The sequence below is a fragment of the Siniperca chuatsi genome, linkage group LG17, assembly GCF_020085105.1.
Source record: "Siniperca chuatsi isolate FFG_IHB_CAS linkage group LG17, ASM2008510v1, whole genome shotgun sequence".
Classification (NCBI taxonomy): domain Eukaryota; kingdom Metazoa; phylum Chordata; class Actinopteri; order Centrarchiformes; family Sinipercidae; genus Siniperca; species Siniperca chuatsi.
In genome coordinates, this window is record NC_058058.1 from 4979053 (window position 1) to 4998026 (window position 18974).

Genomic DNA, 18974 nt, shown 5'->3' on the forward strand with positions numbered 1-18974 from the left:
GGGTCACAAAGGCTTCCATTTATCTTTATTCGGGCTGTAGGGCAGGAGTAGAGAGCCTGAATACATTTTATAAAATCACTACAGAATCCAAACATTTTCATTACCAGGTAGAGGAAATCCTACTGAACTGAATCAAAGGCTTTTTCAGCATCAAGGCTGAGAATAACTGCCTTTAACTTTCTACTGTTAATGTGTTCAATAATGTTAATGTGTAGAGCTCTTCTTATGTTAAGAAGAGCTCTACATATAGTTTAGACTTATCGTTCCGATTATTGTTTCCTTATTAAGTTTATATAGTTGGGCGAACCCAGGACACTCAGTTACAATACCATTACTCAATTCTATGCATCTTAAAGAACACAGACTATACTACTATAAAAAGCACTTTATTAAAAATGTTGCATACATCTATATGAGAAAACTTACACTATATTATGCAAAAAAAACTTTCTCCCCTTCATTCCACTACTCTCATGGATACACGTTGGACACTCAGCCTTCCCTGCACTCCCTGTTCCCCACCCACATGCCCCCAGACACACCTGGGGAGATCTGCGCTCTACTGAGTGCACTCTCCTAGTTATGAATAAAACTGTCTCAGCTGAAGAAGTGAGAACAAAAGAGTTTTTATTCAACATCAATTCTATAACCTTTAATAAAGTGAGGATTGAAACAGAGCAAAATGAAAAGCAGCATCAGGTGTTCAAGCATCAACACAGGTGTTACATTTCTCTTGTTCAAGCAGTTTGCAGCGTCCACAGCTCCAAATCAGCTCCGGAGCATTTAGCCTGGAGGACAGAGCCCAGCTGATCTGATGTTTGTGTTTAAGAAGCTCTCGGACTCTCTTTCTGCTCCCATTTTATTTCTTTGGTTCTTGTTTTTGTTTCAAAGTCAAACTTGAAGGTGAAATGTTGTTTCATAGAAACTATCTTGTGTTTTATTATAGCAGATTTGAACCACTGGGGGGAGCACCTCCCCACATTTACTCACTATAACATCAATGAAAGCACACTTGGATTTGTTGTTTGTTGTTGATCAGGACTGTTTTCAGTCCCAGGGCAGCCACACACAACAAAAGAACAATAAGGCACTACTGCATCCCCACAGACTCCAGAGCATCTGAGCTGTAGCTGACAGTAACCTCTGACCTCCCAGAACATGAACACACGTCTGCACATTACATCACATCAGCCTACAAAACATTACACAAGATCTGAGCAGCAGCAGGTTTAATACTCCTTTCATACGAACAAAGATGAGACAGCGACATAAAGGCCCGCATGTCTCCCCATCCTCTCCCACAGGCTGAAATGAGCTCAGTTTACTTTCACTTTCGTTAACAACCTCAGTGGGTCAGTTTTACCGAGTTATAAGTGACCTTCAGCTCAGATTAAATTCCCATTGGCTCAGATAGAGGTTGACATTAACACCCCATTTTATATCCTAATTTCAGCCTTGGTGCTCGAACTGGAAGCATCCCTACATTATCTGTTTCTCTGGATAAAGAATCATATTAGTCGTTAATCTATCAAAGCTTTTGATGCGACAGGACACGATGAAGACCCTGGTCCTCCTGGCTCTCCTGGGAATAGGTCTGCATGGCACAGCAGCAGGTGAGTTAAGGTTTTTTTTTTTTAAGTTAGTTGATTGTAAAAGAAAAAAATGCGTCGTGTCTTTATATACTGTTAATGTGAATTTAAGGTTCTTTTGAATCTTTGATGTTCAGTTGTTTACTTATAGAAATATTAAAAAGTAACAAACCCATTATTTTAAAGTTCACGATAGTAAATCCCGTCTGTTCACCTCATTGATCCCTAATAGTTACTGTTAGAAGGAAATCATGATATATTTCTGAAAATAGCTGTTAAAAAGTGTATTTGTCTTTTCTTTCCCGTTATTTGGGACTTTATTTTATAATATCAGGACTCTTAAGATCGATCAGACTGCGTCGACCTTAACTGGCAACAGAGCAGCGCAGAACAGTCCAACACACACTCCGTTAAATCAAGACAATAAGCAAAAACATGAAAACAAGGCGTGAAAACAAAACAAGGATGTAGCACCAAATTCAGTCTTTAAGTTACTCATGACCGTTTTATATAAAAAGTGTGTTTTAGTGTTTAGTGTTATTAATCATGATTATTAATTTAGAAATATTGTTTAAAAATGTATTCGTTTTTTTCCTTCATTAGGCAAAATTAACATATTTTCACAGTCTCGATAAACGTCACTGTATCTGAATTGTGTCCAATTAACACAATTATGTGCACACAGAAAAACACACACATAATCAATCAAAACCTGCTGAACATAAATATTAAGTTCGTATTGTTTGACCTCTAGATATTTTCTTAAATGATATAATATTTAAACCACAATTTAAGTGATTCACCAGAGAATGACACAGTTTGACTCCACACACTGAAACACACATCTGCTTTAACGCAGTTCGTCCATCCTGAGTTTGTTAGCTGGGTCTGATTCCATCACACAGGTAGTTATTACACTGACTGTGTGTACAGTAGCGGGCTGTTTAGTGGAGCCAGATGATCAATCGGCCACAGATATATCTGCAATAAGCTGATATCAGCGGTAAGTGTAAATGTCGGCCGATAAGTAACAAGAAACTGAAGAACAGAAAAGCCAAATTAGGTTTGAGCTCATTTACACAGTTTGTCCACCAGAGAGCGCTGACAGGTTTATTTTCTAACTCTGACATGTTCTGCTCAGTTTGTATCTTGGTCACAAAAACTTATTCTTTATGTTATGTGTCTATATTTAAAAAAATAAAAACTATCAACCGATATATCAGCCTTTTAATTTCTATAATTATCTTTCATTTCTAAAATTAGCGATATCAGTATCAGCCTGAAAAATCCAGTAAACTGTTCAGGGATTTGATCTATTAACAGGTAATCGATTTATTCTTGGACAGATTTGCAAAACTTTTTTGATGCGACCAGTGGAGAATTTTTAAAGTGCAGCTTAACACAGAAATATGATCTACATGCATTCAGACAGCAGAGGACAGTGAAGGATTCTGAAATCAACAATAATTTAACTGGCAAAACTCACAAACACCTGCAGAAAGTCAACTCTGTTGATATTTTTTTTAAAAATCGAGAATAAATATATAATATAATATGTTTAGTTCATGGTGGAGGCAACGTTTGAATTTATCAAAGTTTATTAAAGTTAATAAAAATCAGCTTTTAATCCAGTTTCTAACTGATACTAATAGAAACTGTACAGAAAGACTTCATGAGAAATAAAAATATTACTTTCTTAAATACAGAGCGTTGTCAGTTAAAGTGTTTCTGGGATTGTCATAAAATACAGAAGATTTGGTTTTAAAACAAAATATTGGTTATCAAAGATATTGGGAGTTAAACTTAAATATAATTCTTCAGTTTACATAAATCAAGATATATGAAAGTGAGATACACAAGGGAACTGGGCCGGATATTTATTTTCTTGTTGGTTGTATTAAAAAAACATTTATACTCAAACATTAGAAATCCACAAACCCTCTGACAAAGAAATGAAATCAATGATTACTCGACTCTGAAACGTAAGTTGTCATTGGTCACAATTTATATTATAAGACAGAGACGATAAGAGATGTTATATAATCAAACAGAAAAGGTCTGAATCTGTTGAATATAGAAAATAAAATATATAGTATATATTTTGTTCAGAGGTTTGTGATTTCAGATTTCAAACTAATACGACAGCGAGGAGTGAAAGCTGCTGATGAAGCATCCTGAAGAATAAATGACTCCACTAACTGGAAACTCAACTGGAGTTTCACTTCACACTGAGATCCAGCACTAGAGACAAAATGACGCCTGTTTTTACAAACTGCTTCCTGTCAGTGAAAGTCCGGTGCACGACTGCATGAGCTAAATATTTGACTCGTTTGATATTTTATTTCAGAATAAAAACGTTTTTCAAGACAAAATCATCAGAAATATTAAAGTAAAGAGTTTCTGGAGCAAAAGTTTTTATCTGTACATTTATTTTTGTATTTATTGACTGCACAACAGAGATTATTAGGATGTTTTGAACGTACTGAAGCTGTTTTTGATTCTGTGTGCAGGAAAATATCATCGTTCAGTGATTTATAAAACTGTGATCTAAAAACTGAAATCATGAACTTTTTCTTACAGCGACTCACTCTCTGAAGTATTTCTACACTGCGTCTTCTGGAGTCCCAAACTTCCCAGAGTTTGTGACTGTTGGGTTGGTTGATGAAGTTCAGATGTTTCACTATGACAGTAACACCATGAAAGCAGAACCCAAACAGGACTGGATGATCAGAGTCACAGCAGACAGAGCTGACTACTGGGAGAGGGAGACAGAGATCGATGTGGCTGCCCAGCAGGTCTTCAAAGCCAACATTGAAACTGTAAAGCAGCGCTTCAACCAAACTGGAGGTTTGTTCATGTTTCACTTTCTACTGATGAAATGTTGTTTATATTTTCATCCTGTATTTCAGTAAACGGATGTTACCACACACACACACACACACACACACACACACACACACACACACACACACATTCTTCATCTGTCTGTGTGTTTTATTCTCGTAGATTAAACTGTTTGATGGAGGCTTTTCTTGGCTGAAACACAGTCAGACTCAACAGAAACATTACTGAGACTGAGACTACTGGGCGCTGCTGTACTACACTGATACAGTGTTTCTGTCCATCCCATAATAACCAGCAGAGATTATTAACTCTTTATCTCCACTAGATTAGATCAGAAGAACTCGACTGAACTGCCCACAGCGAGTTGGTCCATAATAACTCTCCTGTAGGAGCCTGTTCATCACAACAGCTTCACAACACACAGCTGACAGAGGAACAGTACTGCCTGGTTTCCTAAACTACGGAGCAGGACTGTAAACGGGACGCAGGCTGCTTCTGCTGGGTCCCCATATGAGAGGAGCAGCAGCATGTTTTAATAAAGCTGGCTGACAGGACGACGTGGTAAATGTCTCATTCAGATCAGAGGTTTAAAACGTTTAACAGCACGACTCGACTACTGATACACAGTGTGTCCATCCCATAATATATACTGCCAAATATGTTCTAGTTCCAGTTTCTCAAATATGAGAATTTGCAGCTTTTCTCTGTTTTCTATCAGTTTATATTAAAAACTGTTCAGAGTTGGTCGGACGTCTTTCACTATTTTCTGACATTTTAAAATAAGTAAATGGTTAATCGATGAATCATAAAAGAATTGATAATGAAAAGAGTGATTGGTTTCAGCTGTAAATATATAGTAGAACTGCAGATTAGATTAGATTAATTCTACTGTGCTGACCACAGTGTGTTGGTCCGTCCCAGCAGCAGCATCAAGCCAACATCTGCAGGTGGAGACAGCTGTTGGTTGTACTGAATGATTGACTGATGGATGGACCAATCAGGACACACAGACTGCCTCCCAGTCTCCATAATGGTCCTGCTGGTCTCTGCCTGATTCTGACCAGTTGTAGTAACACACTGCTGAACAGGACACACTGTCCCGGCTGAGCAGGTGGAGTCTAGTGACTACTCCTGGATTGAAGCTGTCCTTCAGTGGAAGCTTGTAGAGCAGCCTCAGGACAGGCTGCTCTGTAGTTTCTCACAGGAAGAGGATGCTGTTGGTCTGATCCACTGGCTGTAGGGTCTCAGTGGGTGCAAAGTTCAGTCCAGGATCAGGTTTGATCTGCGTCTGCTAGTCGGGACTCCACCTCAGTGTGTGTGTCTGTTCCTGCAGCTCACATGAAGCCACACCACCTTCAACAGTGGAGATAAACTGTTGGTCTCAGTGGAGTCAGTGTGTCTCTGTGGTAAAACAGAGGAGATGAACTCTGTTTCCCAGCAGCCTCTCTGCCTCTCTGTAAGACATCGACGCTGTCCAGATGATGATTGGCTGTGAGTGGCTGCCATCCAGCCAATAACAGCAGGAGGTGTAGATCCTCTGTTTTGGTGTCAGTGTGTCTCTGTGGTGAAGATGTGATATCTACTGATGATGATGATGATGATGGCTGGACTGTGACCTCACTCTGGTTTACTGCTCTCTCTCTCTCTCTGTGTCTGTTGCATGCTGGGAGTTGGTGAGAGTGGTGGTGGTGGTGAGAGTTTCTAAATCTAGTTTTTTTTCTTTTCTTTGTTTCTTTTCTATATAGAAAATACATGATTTAGAAAGGAAACTGTAAAATAGTTGAATACTGGTGAGTGTTTGGCAGAATGGCGTCTCTTGATGAGACGCCGCCATTATCACTCCGTAATGGTTTCAGGTGCGTTCCTGAGGATAATTCTACTGTGGAGGATGTTTTAATTGTAGTTGGTGATCAGATTGGTCATGAGAATATTGTATCGGCATCATGTATGAATCAGGCTGTTGTTGTTTTCTTGAAGGAACAAAATCTAGTTAATCGTTTAATAGTAACTGGTCTTACTGTTAATGAGGCGTTCGTGCAACTGTCTCCGCTGTATACTGTGACAACAAAGGTCACAGTTTCAAATATCCCGCCTTTCATATCTAATGATGTTTTGCAACGTGAGTTAGTGCGTTTTGGAAAAGTTGTTAGTCCCTTTCAAACTGTTACGCTTGGATGTAAACATCCGGCTCTGAAGCACGTTGCGTCTTTCAGACGGTACGTCTACATGGTGCTAGAATCACCTGAGAAAACACTGGATATCAATTTCCGTGTGAAACATGAGGGAAGGTTGTATACGGTGTATGCAACTACTGGTAGCATAAGATGTTTCGAGTGTGGAGAAATCGGACACAAACACCTTACGTGTCCACACAAGAACACAGGTGAGGAGAGCGCGGCTGGATCAGAGAATGGGGTCGCAAATAATAACGGTGATCTGGTTGCGGCGTCCAAAGACGAGGTTGTTCCACCTGTTGAGGTGAGTGCTGTTAATTCAGATGATGCATTGCTGGTTGTTGACACTGAAAAGGACGGTGATGTAGTTAATGTAGGCCCAAAGAATTGCGTAATGGATTTAATTCCCGATGTTACTGATGAAGTAGCTAGTACTAGTGGTACTAAACAGCTGGAAATTGCAAATGACGGAATTGAAAAAAAATCGTATTTAGGCGTCTTGAATGATGAGGATGTGGAGGACGAGCAATCGGATGATACAGAGTCACAAGTTTCTATGTGTGGAAATGAGGGTGGGTCACAGGAACTTGCACTTAATGTGTCTCAGGCAGCTTTTTCAGGAGGTTTCAAGAAAGATTCTTTGTATAGTCTTGAAGAAATCAATAGTTTCCTGGATGAGACGTATGGTAAACAAATTAACATAAACGATTTATTTTCTGATGTAGACAGATTTGTTCAATCTGTTATGTTTTATCAGAGGACTGTTGGAGTTGAGGAACTTAGTGAGAAGAAGCGTTTTCGGCTGAAAAAGCATCTTACCACTATAAGAAAAGGCAAAGCAATGACTAGAAAAAAGAACAAATCAAAAATCTAAAACAATCATGTACCACATGGTGTCTTTTCCTTGCTTTCATATCATGCTTTACTCTTTACTTTCCATCTTAATTTTGAGCATGGCGGTTTTGAGGATAGGCTCTTTAAATATCAATTGTGGGAGGGATAGTGTAAAACGTGCTGTAGTCTATGAAGCAATTGAACAAAAAAAACTTGATATTGTCTTCCTGCAAGAAACTCATAGTGATATAAAGAATGAATTTGAGTGGAATTTGTGGTGGAAGGGACATCAAATACTTAGTCATGGTACAAATTTAAGTAGAGGGGTAGGAATCCTTTTCTCTCCAATTATAAGGGTAGATATTATAAGTACAGAGGAACCAGTAAAGGGTCGTTTATTGGTAGTTAAAGCTAAGATTGAAGGAATGCTTGTTTTTCTAATTAATATTTATGCGCCAACAGTGGGACAGGAACGCTTACATTTTCTAGGTATCCTCAATGAGAGTCTAAAAAAGTATTCCAGTGAAGGATGTGTTATTATTGGTGGAGACTGGAATTGCACAATAAATTTTACTATAGATCGTAATACTGAAGAACCTCATATACAGTCTTCAAGTGCATTGACAAAACTTATAAAAGAATTCCAATTATTGGATATGTGGAGAATAAAACATCCTGATGATAGACAGTATACATGGATTAAGACTTTTAATAATAGAGTCAGTGCTGCCAGACTAGATAGATTTTATGTGTCTAAATATTTCAGTAGTAGAGTAATTGAATGTTGCATTTGTCCTGTAGGTTTTTCTGATCATCATCTAATTATTATGACAATGACAATGTCAAATGTTCCTAGAAAATCTGTTTATTGGCATTTTAATGTTAAATTGCTTCATGCTGTTTTTTGTGATAATTTTGTTTTCTTTTGGGAAAATTGGAAAAAAGAAAAAGGTTCCTTTTGAAAACTTGAAACAGTGGTGGGATGTAGGTAAGACTCAGATTAAAACCTTTTGTCAGCAGTATTCAGCCAACTGTAGTAGTAGAATAAAGAATGTGATTGAATCACTTGGAGAGCAAATTCAATTGATGGAATTGCAGCTTGTTGATGCACATAATTCTGTACTATATGAAGATTTACAAAAGAAAAAAGGAGAGCTAAGTCTAGTCCTAAATGAAAAGTAAAGGGAGCTTTGATAAGGTCCTGTTTCATGTCTTTAGCAGAGATGGATGCACCAACTTCTTTCTTTTTAACTTGGAATATAAGGTGGCTCAACAAAACAAATGCCATGTCTTAAACTCCTGATCGGAGGATAACATATAAGACTATAGAAATGAGAAACCATGCTGTGGATTTTTATTCAAGTCTTTATGCTGCAGAAAACTGTGAAAATGACGAATTGATGACACAATTTCTTCAAGGTCTTCCTCAACTGGAATCTGAATCTAAAAGTGTCTTGGATGCTAGTATAACATTTAAGGAAATTACTGCTGCTGTGACAACTTAGTTCTGGAAGATCCCCTGGAATAGATGGACTGCCAGCAGACTTTTATAAAAAGTTTTGGAATTGCATTGGACATGATTATTTTGATGTTTTATGTGAATCTATAAAAGAGGGTGTTTTACCTACTACCTGTCAGTATGCTGTTTTATCATTATTGCCAAAAAAAGGAGATTTTAGCCTGATTCAATTCAATCATATTGTATTCCAAAGAGGTTTATTTTGGACAATTTGTTTTTAGTACGAGACATTATAGACATTTGCAATGGGTTTAATATGGATGTTGGACTAATTGCTCTGGATCAAGAGAAGGCTTTTGATCGTGTTGATCACAATTATCTTTTTAATGTATTGAAGGTTTTTGGTTTTGGTGAAACTTTTTAAATTTGATACGGTTATTATATAACGGTGCATCATGTATGGTTAAGATAGGGGGCACTTTGAGTCGGCCAATTCCTATTTTAAGGGGTATTAGACAAGGCTGTCCATTGTCTGGTCAGCTATATAGTTTAGCAATTGAGCCATTGCTTATTAAACTTAGAGAAAGACTGTCAGGTTTTAAAGTGCCTGTTTGTTTTTTTTAGACTCAAAATGTTTTCTCTCTGCTTATGCTGATGACATTATGGTCTTTGTGAATCATACTCAAGATATTAAGTGTTTATCTGAGGTACTCAATCTTTATGAGAAAGCTTCATCAGCTAAAGTGAACTGGGCTAAGAGTGAAGCTTTTTGGGCTGTTAAAGGGGAATCTGAGAATCTCCCAAAACTACCTGGGGGCCTTAAGTGGGGTAAGGAGGGACTTAAATTGTTAGGAGTTTTTTGGGGGTCAAATGATTTTCAAAAGAAAAATTGGGAGGGTATAGTGGAGAAAGTGTGCAGCAAGTTGTCTAAATGGAAATGGTTGCTACCTCAGTTGTCCTATAGGGGGAGGATTTTAGTGACTAATAATTTAGTTGCTTCTACATTGTGGCACAAAGTAAGTGTGTTACAACCACCTGCTGGAATGATTGAAGAAATTCAAAGGAAACTTGTGACTTTTTTTTGGTCCGGACAACATTGGATACGTGCTGCTGTTTTATACCTTCCTGTTCAAGAAGGAGGTCAAGGATTGATAGACATCAGAGCCCGAATTATGGTTTTCCGGCTACAAGCAGCTCAAAGATTGTTGTATCATACAGATGTATCATGGCTAAAGACAGCTTCTGCTCTTCTCAGGCGGTCAGAGGTATGGGACTGGATAAACATTTGTTTTTAATGGAGCTTCAGAATGAAGATCGGGCGCGAGTCTTACGTTGTTCTATAAATCAGTCATGGAGGCATGGAAGGTTTTTACCATTTCACGTTCATTCAGAAACAAATTATGGATTATGGCTTTTGAAGAGCCACTTTTTCTGAACAATTTTTACCTTCAAGACTTATGTCTGGTATCAGTCTGCGTGCATGTTTAACGGCTGCTGGATGTACAAAGTTGGGACATATTTTGACTATAAGCATAGAGGAACTGAGTGAAAGGACTGGGGTGAGATCCTTGCGCCTGCTGGAACAAGCTACTACGGAAATTTTAACGTCTTTGCATGGGGATCATAAGACTTTGGCAAATGACTCCATAGCAGTTGATCAATGGAGAAAGGGGATTCCTTATGTTTTCCCCTCTCTTAATTTAAATATTGCTGTGGGAGATTGGCAAGATGATGGAAAGAGTCTTTTGTCTTTTAAAACCCCTCAGCTTGGAACTTTTGAAGAAGTAGGGAAAAAAGCCCTATATATCTCCTGTGTAAAAGCATCTAATGCTGTTCTTTTGAGTGGACTGACTTCAACAAAATGGACTGAATTTTTTGGAGTTGTTTCTTCCCCTAGAGGCTGCTGGCGGTCCTTATGCAAACGCCCAATTGATAAAAGAACAGGTGACCTTCAGTGGAGGATTGTACATGGGGCGATCCTTCTGTTGGGGTGGGTTGTCCCTTCTGTACAGATGTTGAAACAGTTTTCCATTTATTTGTACAGTGTACTCGGCTAAATGAATTGTTTTCACTTTAATCCCAATGGTTTATTGAAATTGGTGAAGCTTTCTCTTTTGAAATGTTTATATATGGTCCAAAATATACAGAAAAAAGGAAAAGTCAGTTGATTTTATTGAATTTTTTGTCTGGTACAGCAAAACTTGCTATCTGGAAATCAAGAAAAAATAAGTTGTCTGGACAGGGTTCTCTGGATGTGTTGAAGATTTTTAAAGGCTTGGTCGCAGCTCGGCTCACTACATTATTTACGTAACGACTGACAAAATGAAATGTTTTAATTGTGGGCAGTCTGGCCATTTAATCCGCGCGTGTCCCGCAAAAAACTCAAACAACTCGTCAGCTGATGCTGGCGTCGCTGCCGGAAGTGACGTGGTGGATGACGCTGGAGCCGGTGGAGCAGGGCCGGCAGACGGAGCTCCGGGGGTTTCAGGGTTACAGGCAGTGGAGAACAAACATGATGGTGTTTTACCTGCGATCACGGTGACTGATGCTGCAGAATTAGCGTCTGAAAGTGCAGCTTCTGATGTGGAGGTGTCTAATGTTGTTACTGAGACAGACAGGCATCTAAACGATGATTTCAACAGAAACACATGTGATGACACTCGAATGGAAACAGGGCAAACAGATTTTAAAGTCCCGTTAAAGAGGAAGAAGGCTGGTAAAGATCTGATTATTAGACATGCAAAGAAAGTAGATAAAGCTGAGTTAAGTGATGAGGGTGAAATGGACAGCGATAGTGAATCGTCTGAAGCGTTTGTCTTTCTCAGAGTGAGTTTTCTGGACGTCGTTATGAGGTCGACGACATTAAACTGTTCCTGAGAGCTACAAAAGATAAGAGAGGAGTGTGCGTCAATGAATACTTTCCCGACGTGAAGCAGTTTGTTGAGAAAACGAAGCGCTTCATGATGGAGGGCTCCTTTACAGATAAAGAGGTCTACCGGCTGAAACGAGTAGTGAGGAAACTCAACTCTGAGCTCAGTAACGAGGACAGTGAGAAAACCTAACTCCATCTGTTGTAGCAGAAGGTCCATGTGGGCTTTTCCTTTGTTTATTTTTAGATTTATTTTCCTTAAGCATGTGCCATGTTAATGTTGCTACTCTACATCTGAACAGTGCTAGAGATATCCACAAGAGAGCTGAATTATTTGAAGTGATTCATGAGAAATAAACTGATGTCACTCTGTTACAAGAGACACATACTGATGTGAACGATGCTGCGGACTGGGCAGGAGACTGGAGTGGGATCGCTGCTTTAAGTCATAAAACTTCAATTAGTGCTGGAGTTGCTGTTCTCTTTTCTAAGAGTTTCAGCTCACAGTCTTATCAGGTTGAAGAGGTTATCAAAGGTAGACTTTTGAAAGTAAGAGCCTCTTTTGAAAATGTTGTATTTGTTTTCATTTGTGCTTAATTTGTACTTCAGCTGTGTTACGGACAGATCAGGCCGGAGACACAAGGAGAATAGTGAGTACTTTATTTATACACCAACAACATGGATAGGGTTTGGTGGGAAAGCTACTGTCCTTAGTCTGGAGTTGGCGGAGATCTGGAGCAGAATGGGAAGTCCAGATGAGAAGCTCAACTCGAACCAGGAGACTGGAGCAACACCCACAGAAGACGAGAGACACACGAACCCAGGAGATGGAGTGGAAGACTCACGGGAGACAGGAGACCAATGGGGACTGGAGCTGGAGTGAACACCCACAGAAGACGAGAGACACACGAACCCAGGAGATGGAGTGGAAGACTCACGGGAGACAGGAGACCAATGGGGACTGGAGCTGGAGTGAACCACACGGAAGACAGGAACACGATGGAGCCAGGGAAGAGGTACTGAAAAGCAGTTACAGGGAATCGTTAGGTTTAGGCAAAGTGAGTCCAAATTGTTCTAGGCTTCAGGGGAACTAACGTTCTGTCCTTTACCATGAACGAGACCGGACACTGACTGAGGTGAGGAGCTGAGTTATATAGGGAGTAGAGTGGCTGATTATGTGCAGGTGTGCGATGGGTGACAGGTGCTGGGAATTAATACTCAGGTGAAGGAGTGCGCTGTGAAGGGGAGCGAACAAGACCGACTGTGACAAGCTGTTGAAAGAATTTTATTTTTAAACACTTTGTGTTCTGTGTTACAAAGCGTTGCTGTCGATGAGAATTTAGTTTTGGGTGGTGATTTTAATTGAGAGTCCAACTTGGATAGAAATCACATTGAACCTCATTTGCCTTCACGACAACGTCTTGTCCAGATATTAAAAACGCTGGATTTAATTGATGTTTGGAGACGGCTTGGTGGAGAACAAAGACAATACACTTGGACTCATGTTTGTGATGCCGTGATTTCTTCAGCACGATTGGATAGGTTTTATGTTTTTAAACATCATGGTAGCATTGTTGAAAGTAGTTTTATTACTCCATCATTCCATTATGGAACTGCAGCAATGGTGGGATTTTGGGAAAGTCCAGATAAAACAGTTTTGTCAGCAATACTCTCAGAGCGTCACTAGAGAAGTAACTGTGATGTTGAACACCTTAGAGACTGATATTTTAAAACTGCAAGAATTGGCTCAATTGCATGGAAATCAAAGTGATGTGGAGTCTCTCATTAAAAATAAGAAGACTCAGTTATCTGATCTGTTAGGGGTTAAAGCGCAGGGTGCTTTGGTCAGGTCACGGTTTCTAAGTGCAAATGAGATGGACGTACCGTCAAGGTTTTTTTTTGGTTTGGAGAAGAAAAGTGGACAGAGCAGGGTCCTTCATGCTCTACGTTCTGAATCTGGAGCATTATTGACTGATCCCAAAGACATTCGTAGGAGAGCAGTCACTTTTTATGAATCTTTATATAAAAATGAACTGGGTCCAGATTATAGGAATGACAGTGATTTTTTTGATAATCTTCCTCGAGTGGCAGAGGAAGTCAACACAAAGATTTCAGGTGCCTTGACCGTGGGGGAGCTGTATAAAGCCCTCCAAGGTATGGAGCTGGGAAAAGCACCAGGGACTGACGGTCTGCCAGTCGACTCTGGTCAGAGTTTGGAGAAGACTTGCTGGAGGTACTGAATGACAGTTTAGCTGGAGGGCTACTGCCGTTGAGTTGCCGCAGAGCACTCTTGACTCTCCTACCCAAAAAAGGGGATCTGACGGACATCAAGTGCTGGCGGCCAGTCTCCTTGCTGTGCAGTGACTACAAACTACTGTCTAAAGTTTTAGCTAATCGGTTGGCAGAGGTTATGGACCAGGTCATACACCCTGACCAAACATACTGCGTCCCCGGCAGGTCAGTCTTTGATAATGTTTCCTTGATTCGAGATCTTCTTGATGTCTCTAAGATGTTAAATTTAGATTGTGGGTTAATATCGTTGGATCAGGAGAAAGCTTTTGACCGTGTTGAACATGGTTATTTATGGAGAGTTTTGTCAAAAATGTATAGACTGTTTCATGCCTGATTTTACGTAGTTTTGTAGGTTTGGGGCTGGACAAAGGACTTTTTTTGATGGATCCCCTAAAGGTGGACACTTCTACATTGCCAGTTTTTTATAAGAACATCTTTAAAGTTTAGAGTCTCTTTGTTGTTCAACGACCAGAAAGCTCCCACTCTCTTCACTGGCTACTGGAGGAACCTTTAATCCACGGCTCTCGGTTGGACCTAACGGACAGCTCTATTTTTCCTGGACTTAGTAGGTTGCTGATTGAACACAACGTTATTACTCTGAGTCACCTACTAAATATTGTAGGGCCGGATTTAAAGAATGGAGCAGTATTAGCTCAACACTTGGGAATCAGGTCTATTCGGCTGGTTACCCAGTTGCTCATGAAATGGAAAGCTGCCCTCAAAACAACTGAAATAGACTTGTTAACAGAGCGTTGTGTAGGTTCCTGTGCTCCTAATCCCAAAGACTCTTTTCCTTGTTTGTTTTTGTCGATCAGTGTTGAAGGGATTACATCCCCTTTCATTGAAAGTGGTGCATCTTTGTGTGTAAACTTTTTCTCGAGTATTGGTAAATCTTTGTACAGGCTTTGTGTTTTAGTTTTTAACAAAAAGGTGTTAAATGGAAAAGTTGATTCTCCCTGCCGTGATTTTTTAAAAACTGGATCAAGGCACAAAACCTGAGTGGAGATCCTTGTATAAGCCACCGCTGACCAAGAGAACAGGTGATTTACAATGGAGAGTTCTTTGGATTCAGTTCCTCCAAGTCGCGGTTAATGCTTTTGTTTCTGTTTTAAACCCTGAGGTTGCGTCTGCATGCCCTTTTAGCTCTAATAGAGAAACTGTATTTCATGCTTTTATGAATTGTAGTAGATTGCAGCCTTTATTTCTAGTTGTAAGCAATGTTTTTAGGAGTTGTAATGAGACCTTTTCTCTGGAGACGTTTATTTTGGGGTACAAATATGTGAGAAAAAAAAGATTTGTTTGTCAGCGTCTGAATTTTGTTCTAGGCCAAGAAAAACTGGTCATTTATACAAGTAGGAAAAAGAAAATAGATCAAAATATAAATCAGAACTTAATAGCATTGTTTTCTAACTTGGTGAAATCAAGAGTTATGGTTGATTTTTCTGTATTATAAGTCTATTGATGATTTTGTCACTTTTGAATGTATTTGGTGTTGTAATGAGGCTCTGTGCTCTGTTTTTGAGGGTGAATTGATTTTTTCGCATACTTTGAGTTTTTAAAAAAAACGTAAGAAATCTCTCTTTTTCTCTCTCTCTGTTTTTTCTCTCTTTTCTCTCTCTCTCTCTCTCTCTCTTTCTCTCTCTCTCTCTCTCTCTCTCTCTCTCTCTCTCTCTCTCTCTCTCTCTCTTTTTCTCTCTCTCTCTCTCTCTCTCTCTCTCTCAGGTGTCCACATTAACCAGTGGATGGTTGGCTGTGAGTGGGATGATGAGACTGGAGAGGTTAATGGTTTTGATCAGTATGGTTATGATGGAGAAGACTTCGTAGCATTGGACCTGAAGACAGAGACATACATCACACCAAAACCACAGGCTGAAATCACCAAACACAAGTTGGATCATAACAAAGCTTTGATCGCACAGAGAAAGAACTACCTCACCCAGATTTGCCCTGAGTGGCTGAAGAAGTATTTGGACTATGGGAGGAGCTCTCTGCTGAGAACAGGTAGAATCACATGACCTGATGTAGTTTCATGGACACAACAATGTTAATATGCCTCATTTGTTTCTAACCAACAGTAACATTACAATAAAAATGAACCAACAAACAGAGACCCACTTTGTTTACACACATTTCTCTTTCTCTCATGTCGTCTTATCACCACTCTTTCCCTCCATTTTCTCTCGGCCATGTTTCTGTCTGTCTCAGTTTCTCTCTGTCTCTTCTCACACTCACTGCCTCCCCTCCTCACCCCTCTTCGTCTGTCTTTTTCCCCTCTGTCCCTCCCTTCTTTTCTCATTTACACTTCAATGAGGTTTATATATAGTGTATGTGTTTCTAAGGCATTTAAAATACATTACATTAAACAGGAATGATAATATTAATATCCAGTACATAATAATAAAGAACCTATAAACTGTCTTTGTCTTTACTCTCCAGAGCTTCCCTCAGTGTCTCTCCTCCAGAAGACTCCCTCCTCTCCAGTCAGCTGCCACGCTACAGGTTTCTACCCTGACAGAGTCGAGATGTTCTGGAGGAAAGATGGAAAGCAGCTTCATGAGGAGGTGGAGCACGGAGAGATCCTCCCCAACCACGATGGATCCTTCCAGATGAGTGTTAACCTGAAACTTTCATCAGTCACACCTGAAGACTGGAGGAGGTACGACTGTGTGTTTCATCTCTCTGGTGTGAAGGACGACATCGTCACCAGACTGGACAAAGCAGTGATCAGGACCAACGAAGGTAAGGCTGGTATCAGAAATGATGAAGGTGGGAAATCTTTATTTTACCGTAACAGTCCTGCAGTTCATGTATTTTCATGTGTTGGATGGGAAGTTTTGTTTCCTCATATTGTTTTGTTGTCAGTCTCTTTGATCTAGTTTTATATCTAATTTTAATGCGAAGATCAGTTTTAAACCAGTAAACGTGCCCACCTTTTTAAAAAAAGAAAAGTTTATTTCAGTTAAAGTCAAAGTAGTCCACCACAATGTTTTTGTGCTGCTTTGATTAATAAAGAAAAATAATGTTTCATACAAAACATAAAACGTTTTTTTGGTTTCGTTTTATATTTTGAAATCTGTTTTTTACCAACTTTGTAAATTTATTTTAGTTTTTAAATCATTGTAAAAAAAATTACTTAAAGTTTGAGAGCTTTTTTTTTTCAGACCATGTGTAACCGCAGTTCAGAGATTATTGACACTGTATTGACTCAACTACTGGTCAGTTTTAGAAGATGAGTAGATTGAATTATTTAATAACTGGGTGAATGTATGTAACTATCAGTAAATCAGACAGAATGAAGTTTATTGGCCAAGTATGCTGACAGTGAAAAAGGAGTTTGAATATGATTGTCAGAAGCTCTCATTGTGCCAAAAACCAACATATGGGACAGAAACCAACAAAGACAAAAAAGTTAGACCAGAATAAACAAGCATAGATACAGTAATTATGTCCAGACGAGTGGGGATAAACATTTAAATTAACAACAGCAGGACAAACAAACATATGATGTCTATATACAGGACTGAGGTCTGGTTGACAAATGGATGTTCTTCTCCTCTAACCTGCTTCATCTGTACAGGTTGTGACTATGTTTTGTTGTTTTCTGCTCAACAGGGAATCCCATTTACATGATCGTCATCATTGCTGCAGTGGCCGTTCTTGCTCTTGTCGCCGTCGCTGCCATTGGATTCATCATTTACAAAAAGAAGAATGGTGAGAGGCCAAAACGAAAACAGTCTCTCTTTTGTTTTTGTATTTTGATTTTAGACTTTGAGTTGATGTTTTGTTCAGATTCCAAAAGTGAAACCAGGTTTAATTCCCAGCACACCAAAATCGTTTCAACCAACAGTAAGCGATGTAAGGCCCAGAGCCACAGTTTCATGATCATATGACTGTAGCATGATGATGTGGGAGAGGTGATAGGAAAAGAAATACTGAAAGATCGAAAGGAAAGGTAGAAGGGATTTATTTATCAGTTTGAGTGAGTAGAAGAGCGGATCTTCACTGGAAAGAAGGTGACAAAGTCTGGCATTTTTAACTGTAACAACATTAATAATTTGTCTTTTCTTTTTATTTCAGCCAAACGCCCTCCATCTCGTGAGTAAAACCTGTTTTTATTCTATTTTCTCTGACCTGACATGCTCTCTGTAGATTAAAAAGGGTGTCTGGATTTTGTGCTGAAGAACGTTTTCAGGACTGTTTCCTGCAGTGTCAGCAGTTTGTAAAACACAGAGTCCGATCAGAGCAGGATGAGGGCTAACAATGTGTTTCTAACCTTACAGCTGTAAACGGCTCTGACGTCTTGGAGGAGCTGAATCCAAGGGCCTAAATGAAAAACACACCACCCTGAACACAGTGAGTTGCTTCATACGGGACATGAATTTCACACCTGTTGTTAAACAGAGCTGCTTTAAACTGTGTGTAAAAGAACCTGCTGAGATTGTTTCTTTATCCACTTTAGACGACACGAGTCTAAATGAAACTGTAATTTTGAGGCTTTGTGGAATTGAACTTTTCAAACGTTTATAGTAAATTAATTTGTTTTCTATTTAATGCCATTTCTTTTCTGTTTGTCTCTTTAGGTTTATGGATAAATTTTGCACTGGAACAAGGAGCGGTGCCTCCACATCGTCCTCCGTAAACTGGGACTTCATTGGTTATTCGTCATCATATCATAAACTGATAGAATCAGGGTTGGGAATCTAGTAGTTGATGCTTATTGGTTTGAATACAAAGAAAACAAATTTACAAATAAGTTGATAAATATTTGACAAATATTTAAAAATAAATGTTGACATTAAATTATTTTAATCATTTAGTTTAATTTTGTGACATTTCCTCTGATAAAATGTTTTCTTAAATGTGGGAAAATCAAACGAGGACGATTTATATTTTTTTCTTGAAGAGAAGTAAAA

General features: G+C 39.1%; 1 protein-coding gene across 1 annotated transcript in view; it reads left to right on the plus strand.

Moving 5' to 3' along the window:
* Positions 1-1438: 1438 nt before the first annotated feature.
* Positions 1439-18974, plus strand: part of LOC122864742 — a 64688-nt gene continuing 47152 nt past the window's right edge. The window contains exon 1 of the mRNA XM_044172353.1: positions 1439-1613. Coding sequence (XP_044028288.1) covers positions 1541-1613 — 73 coding nt within the window. The 5' untranslated portion in view covers positions 1439-1540. The remainder of the gene's footprint in view (positions 1614-18974) is intronic.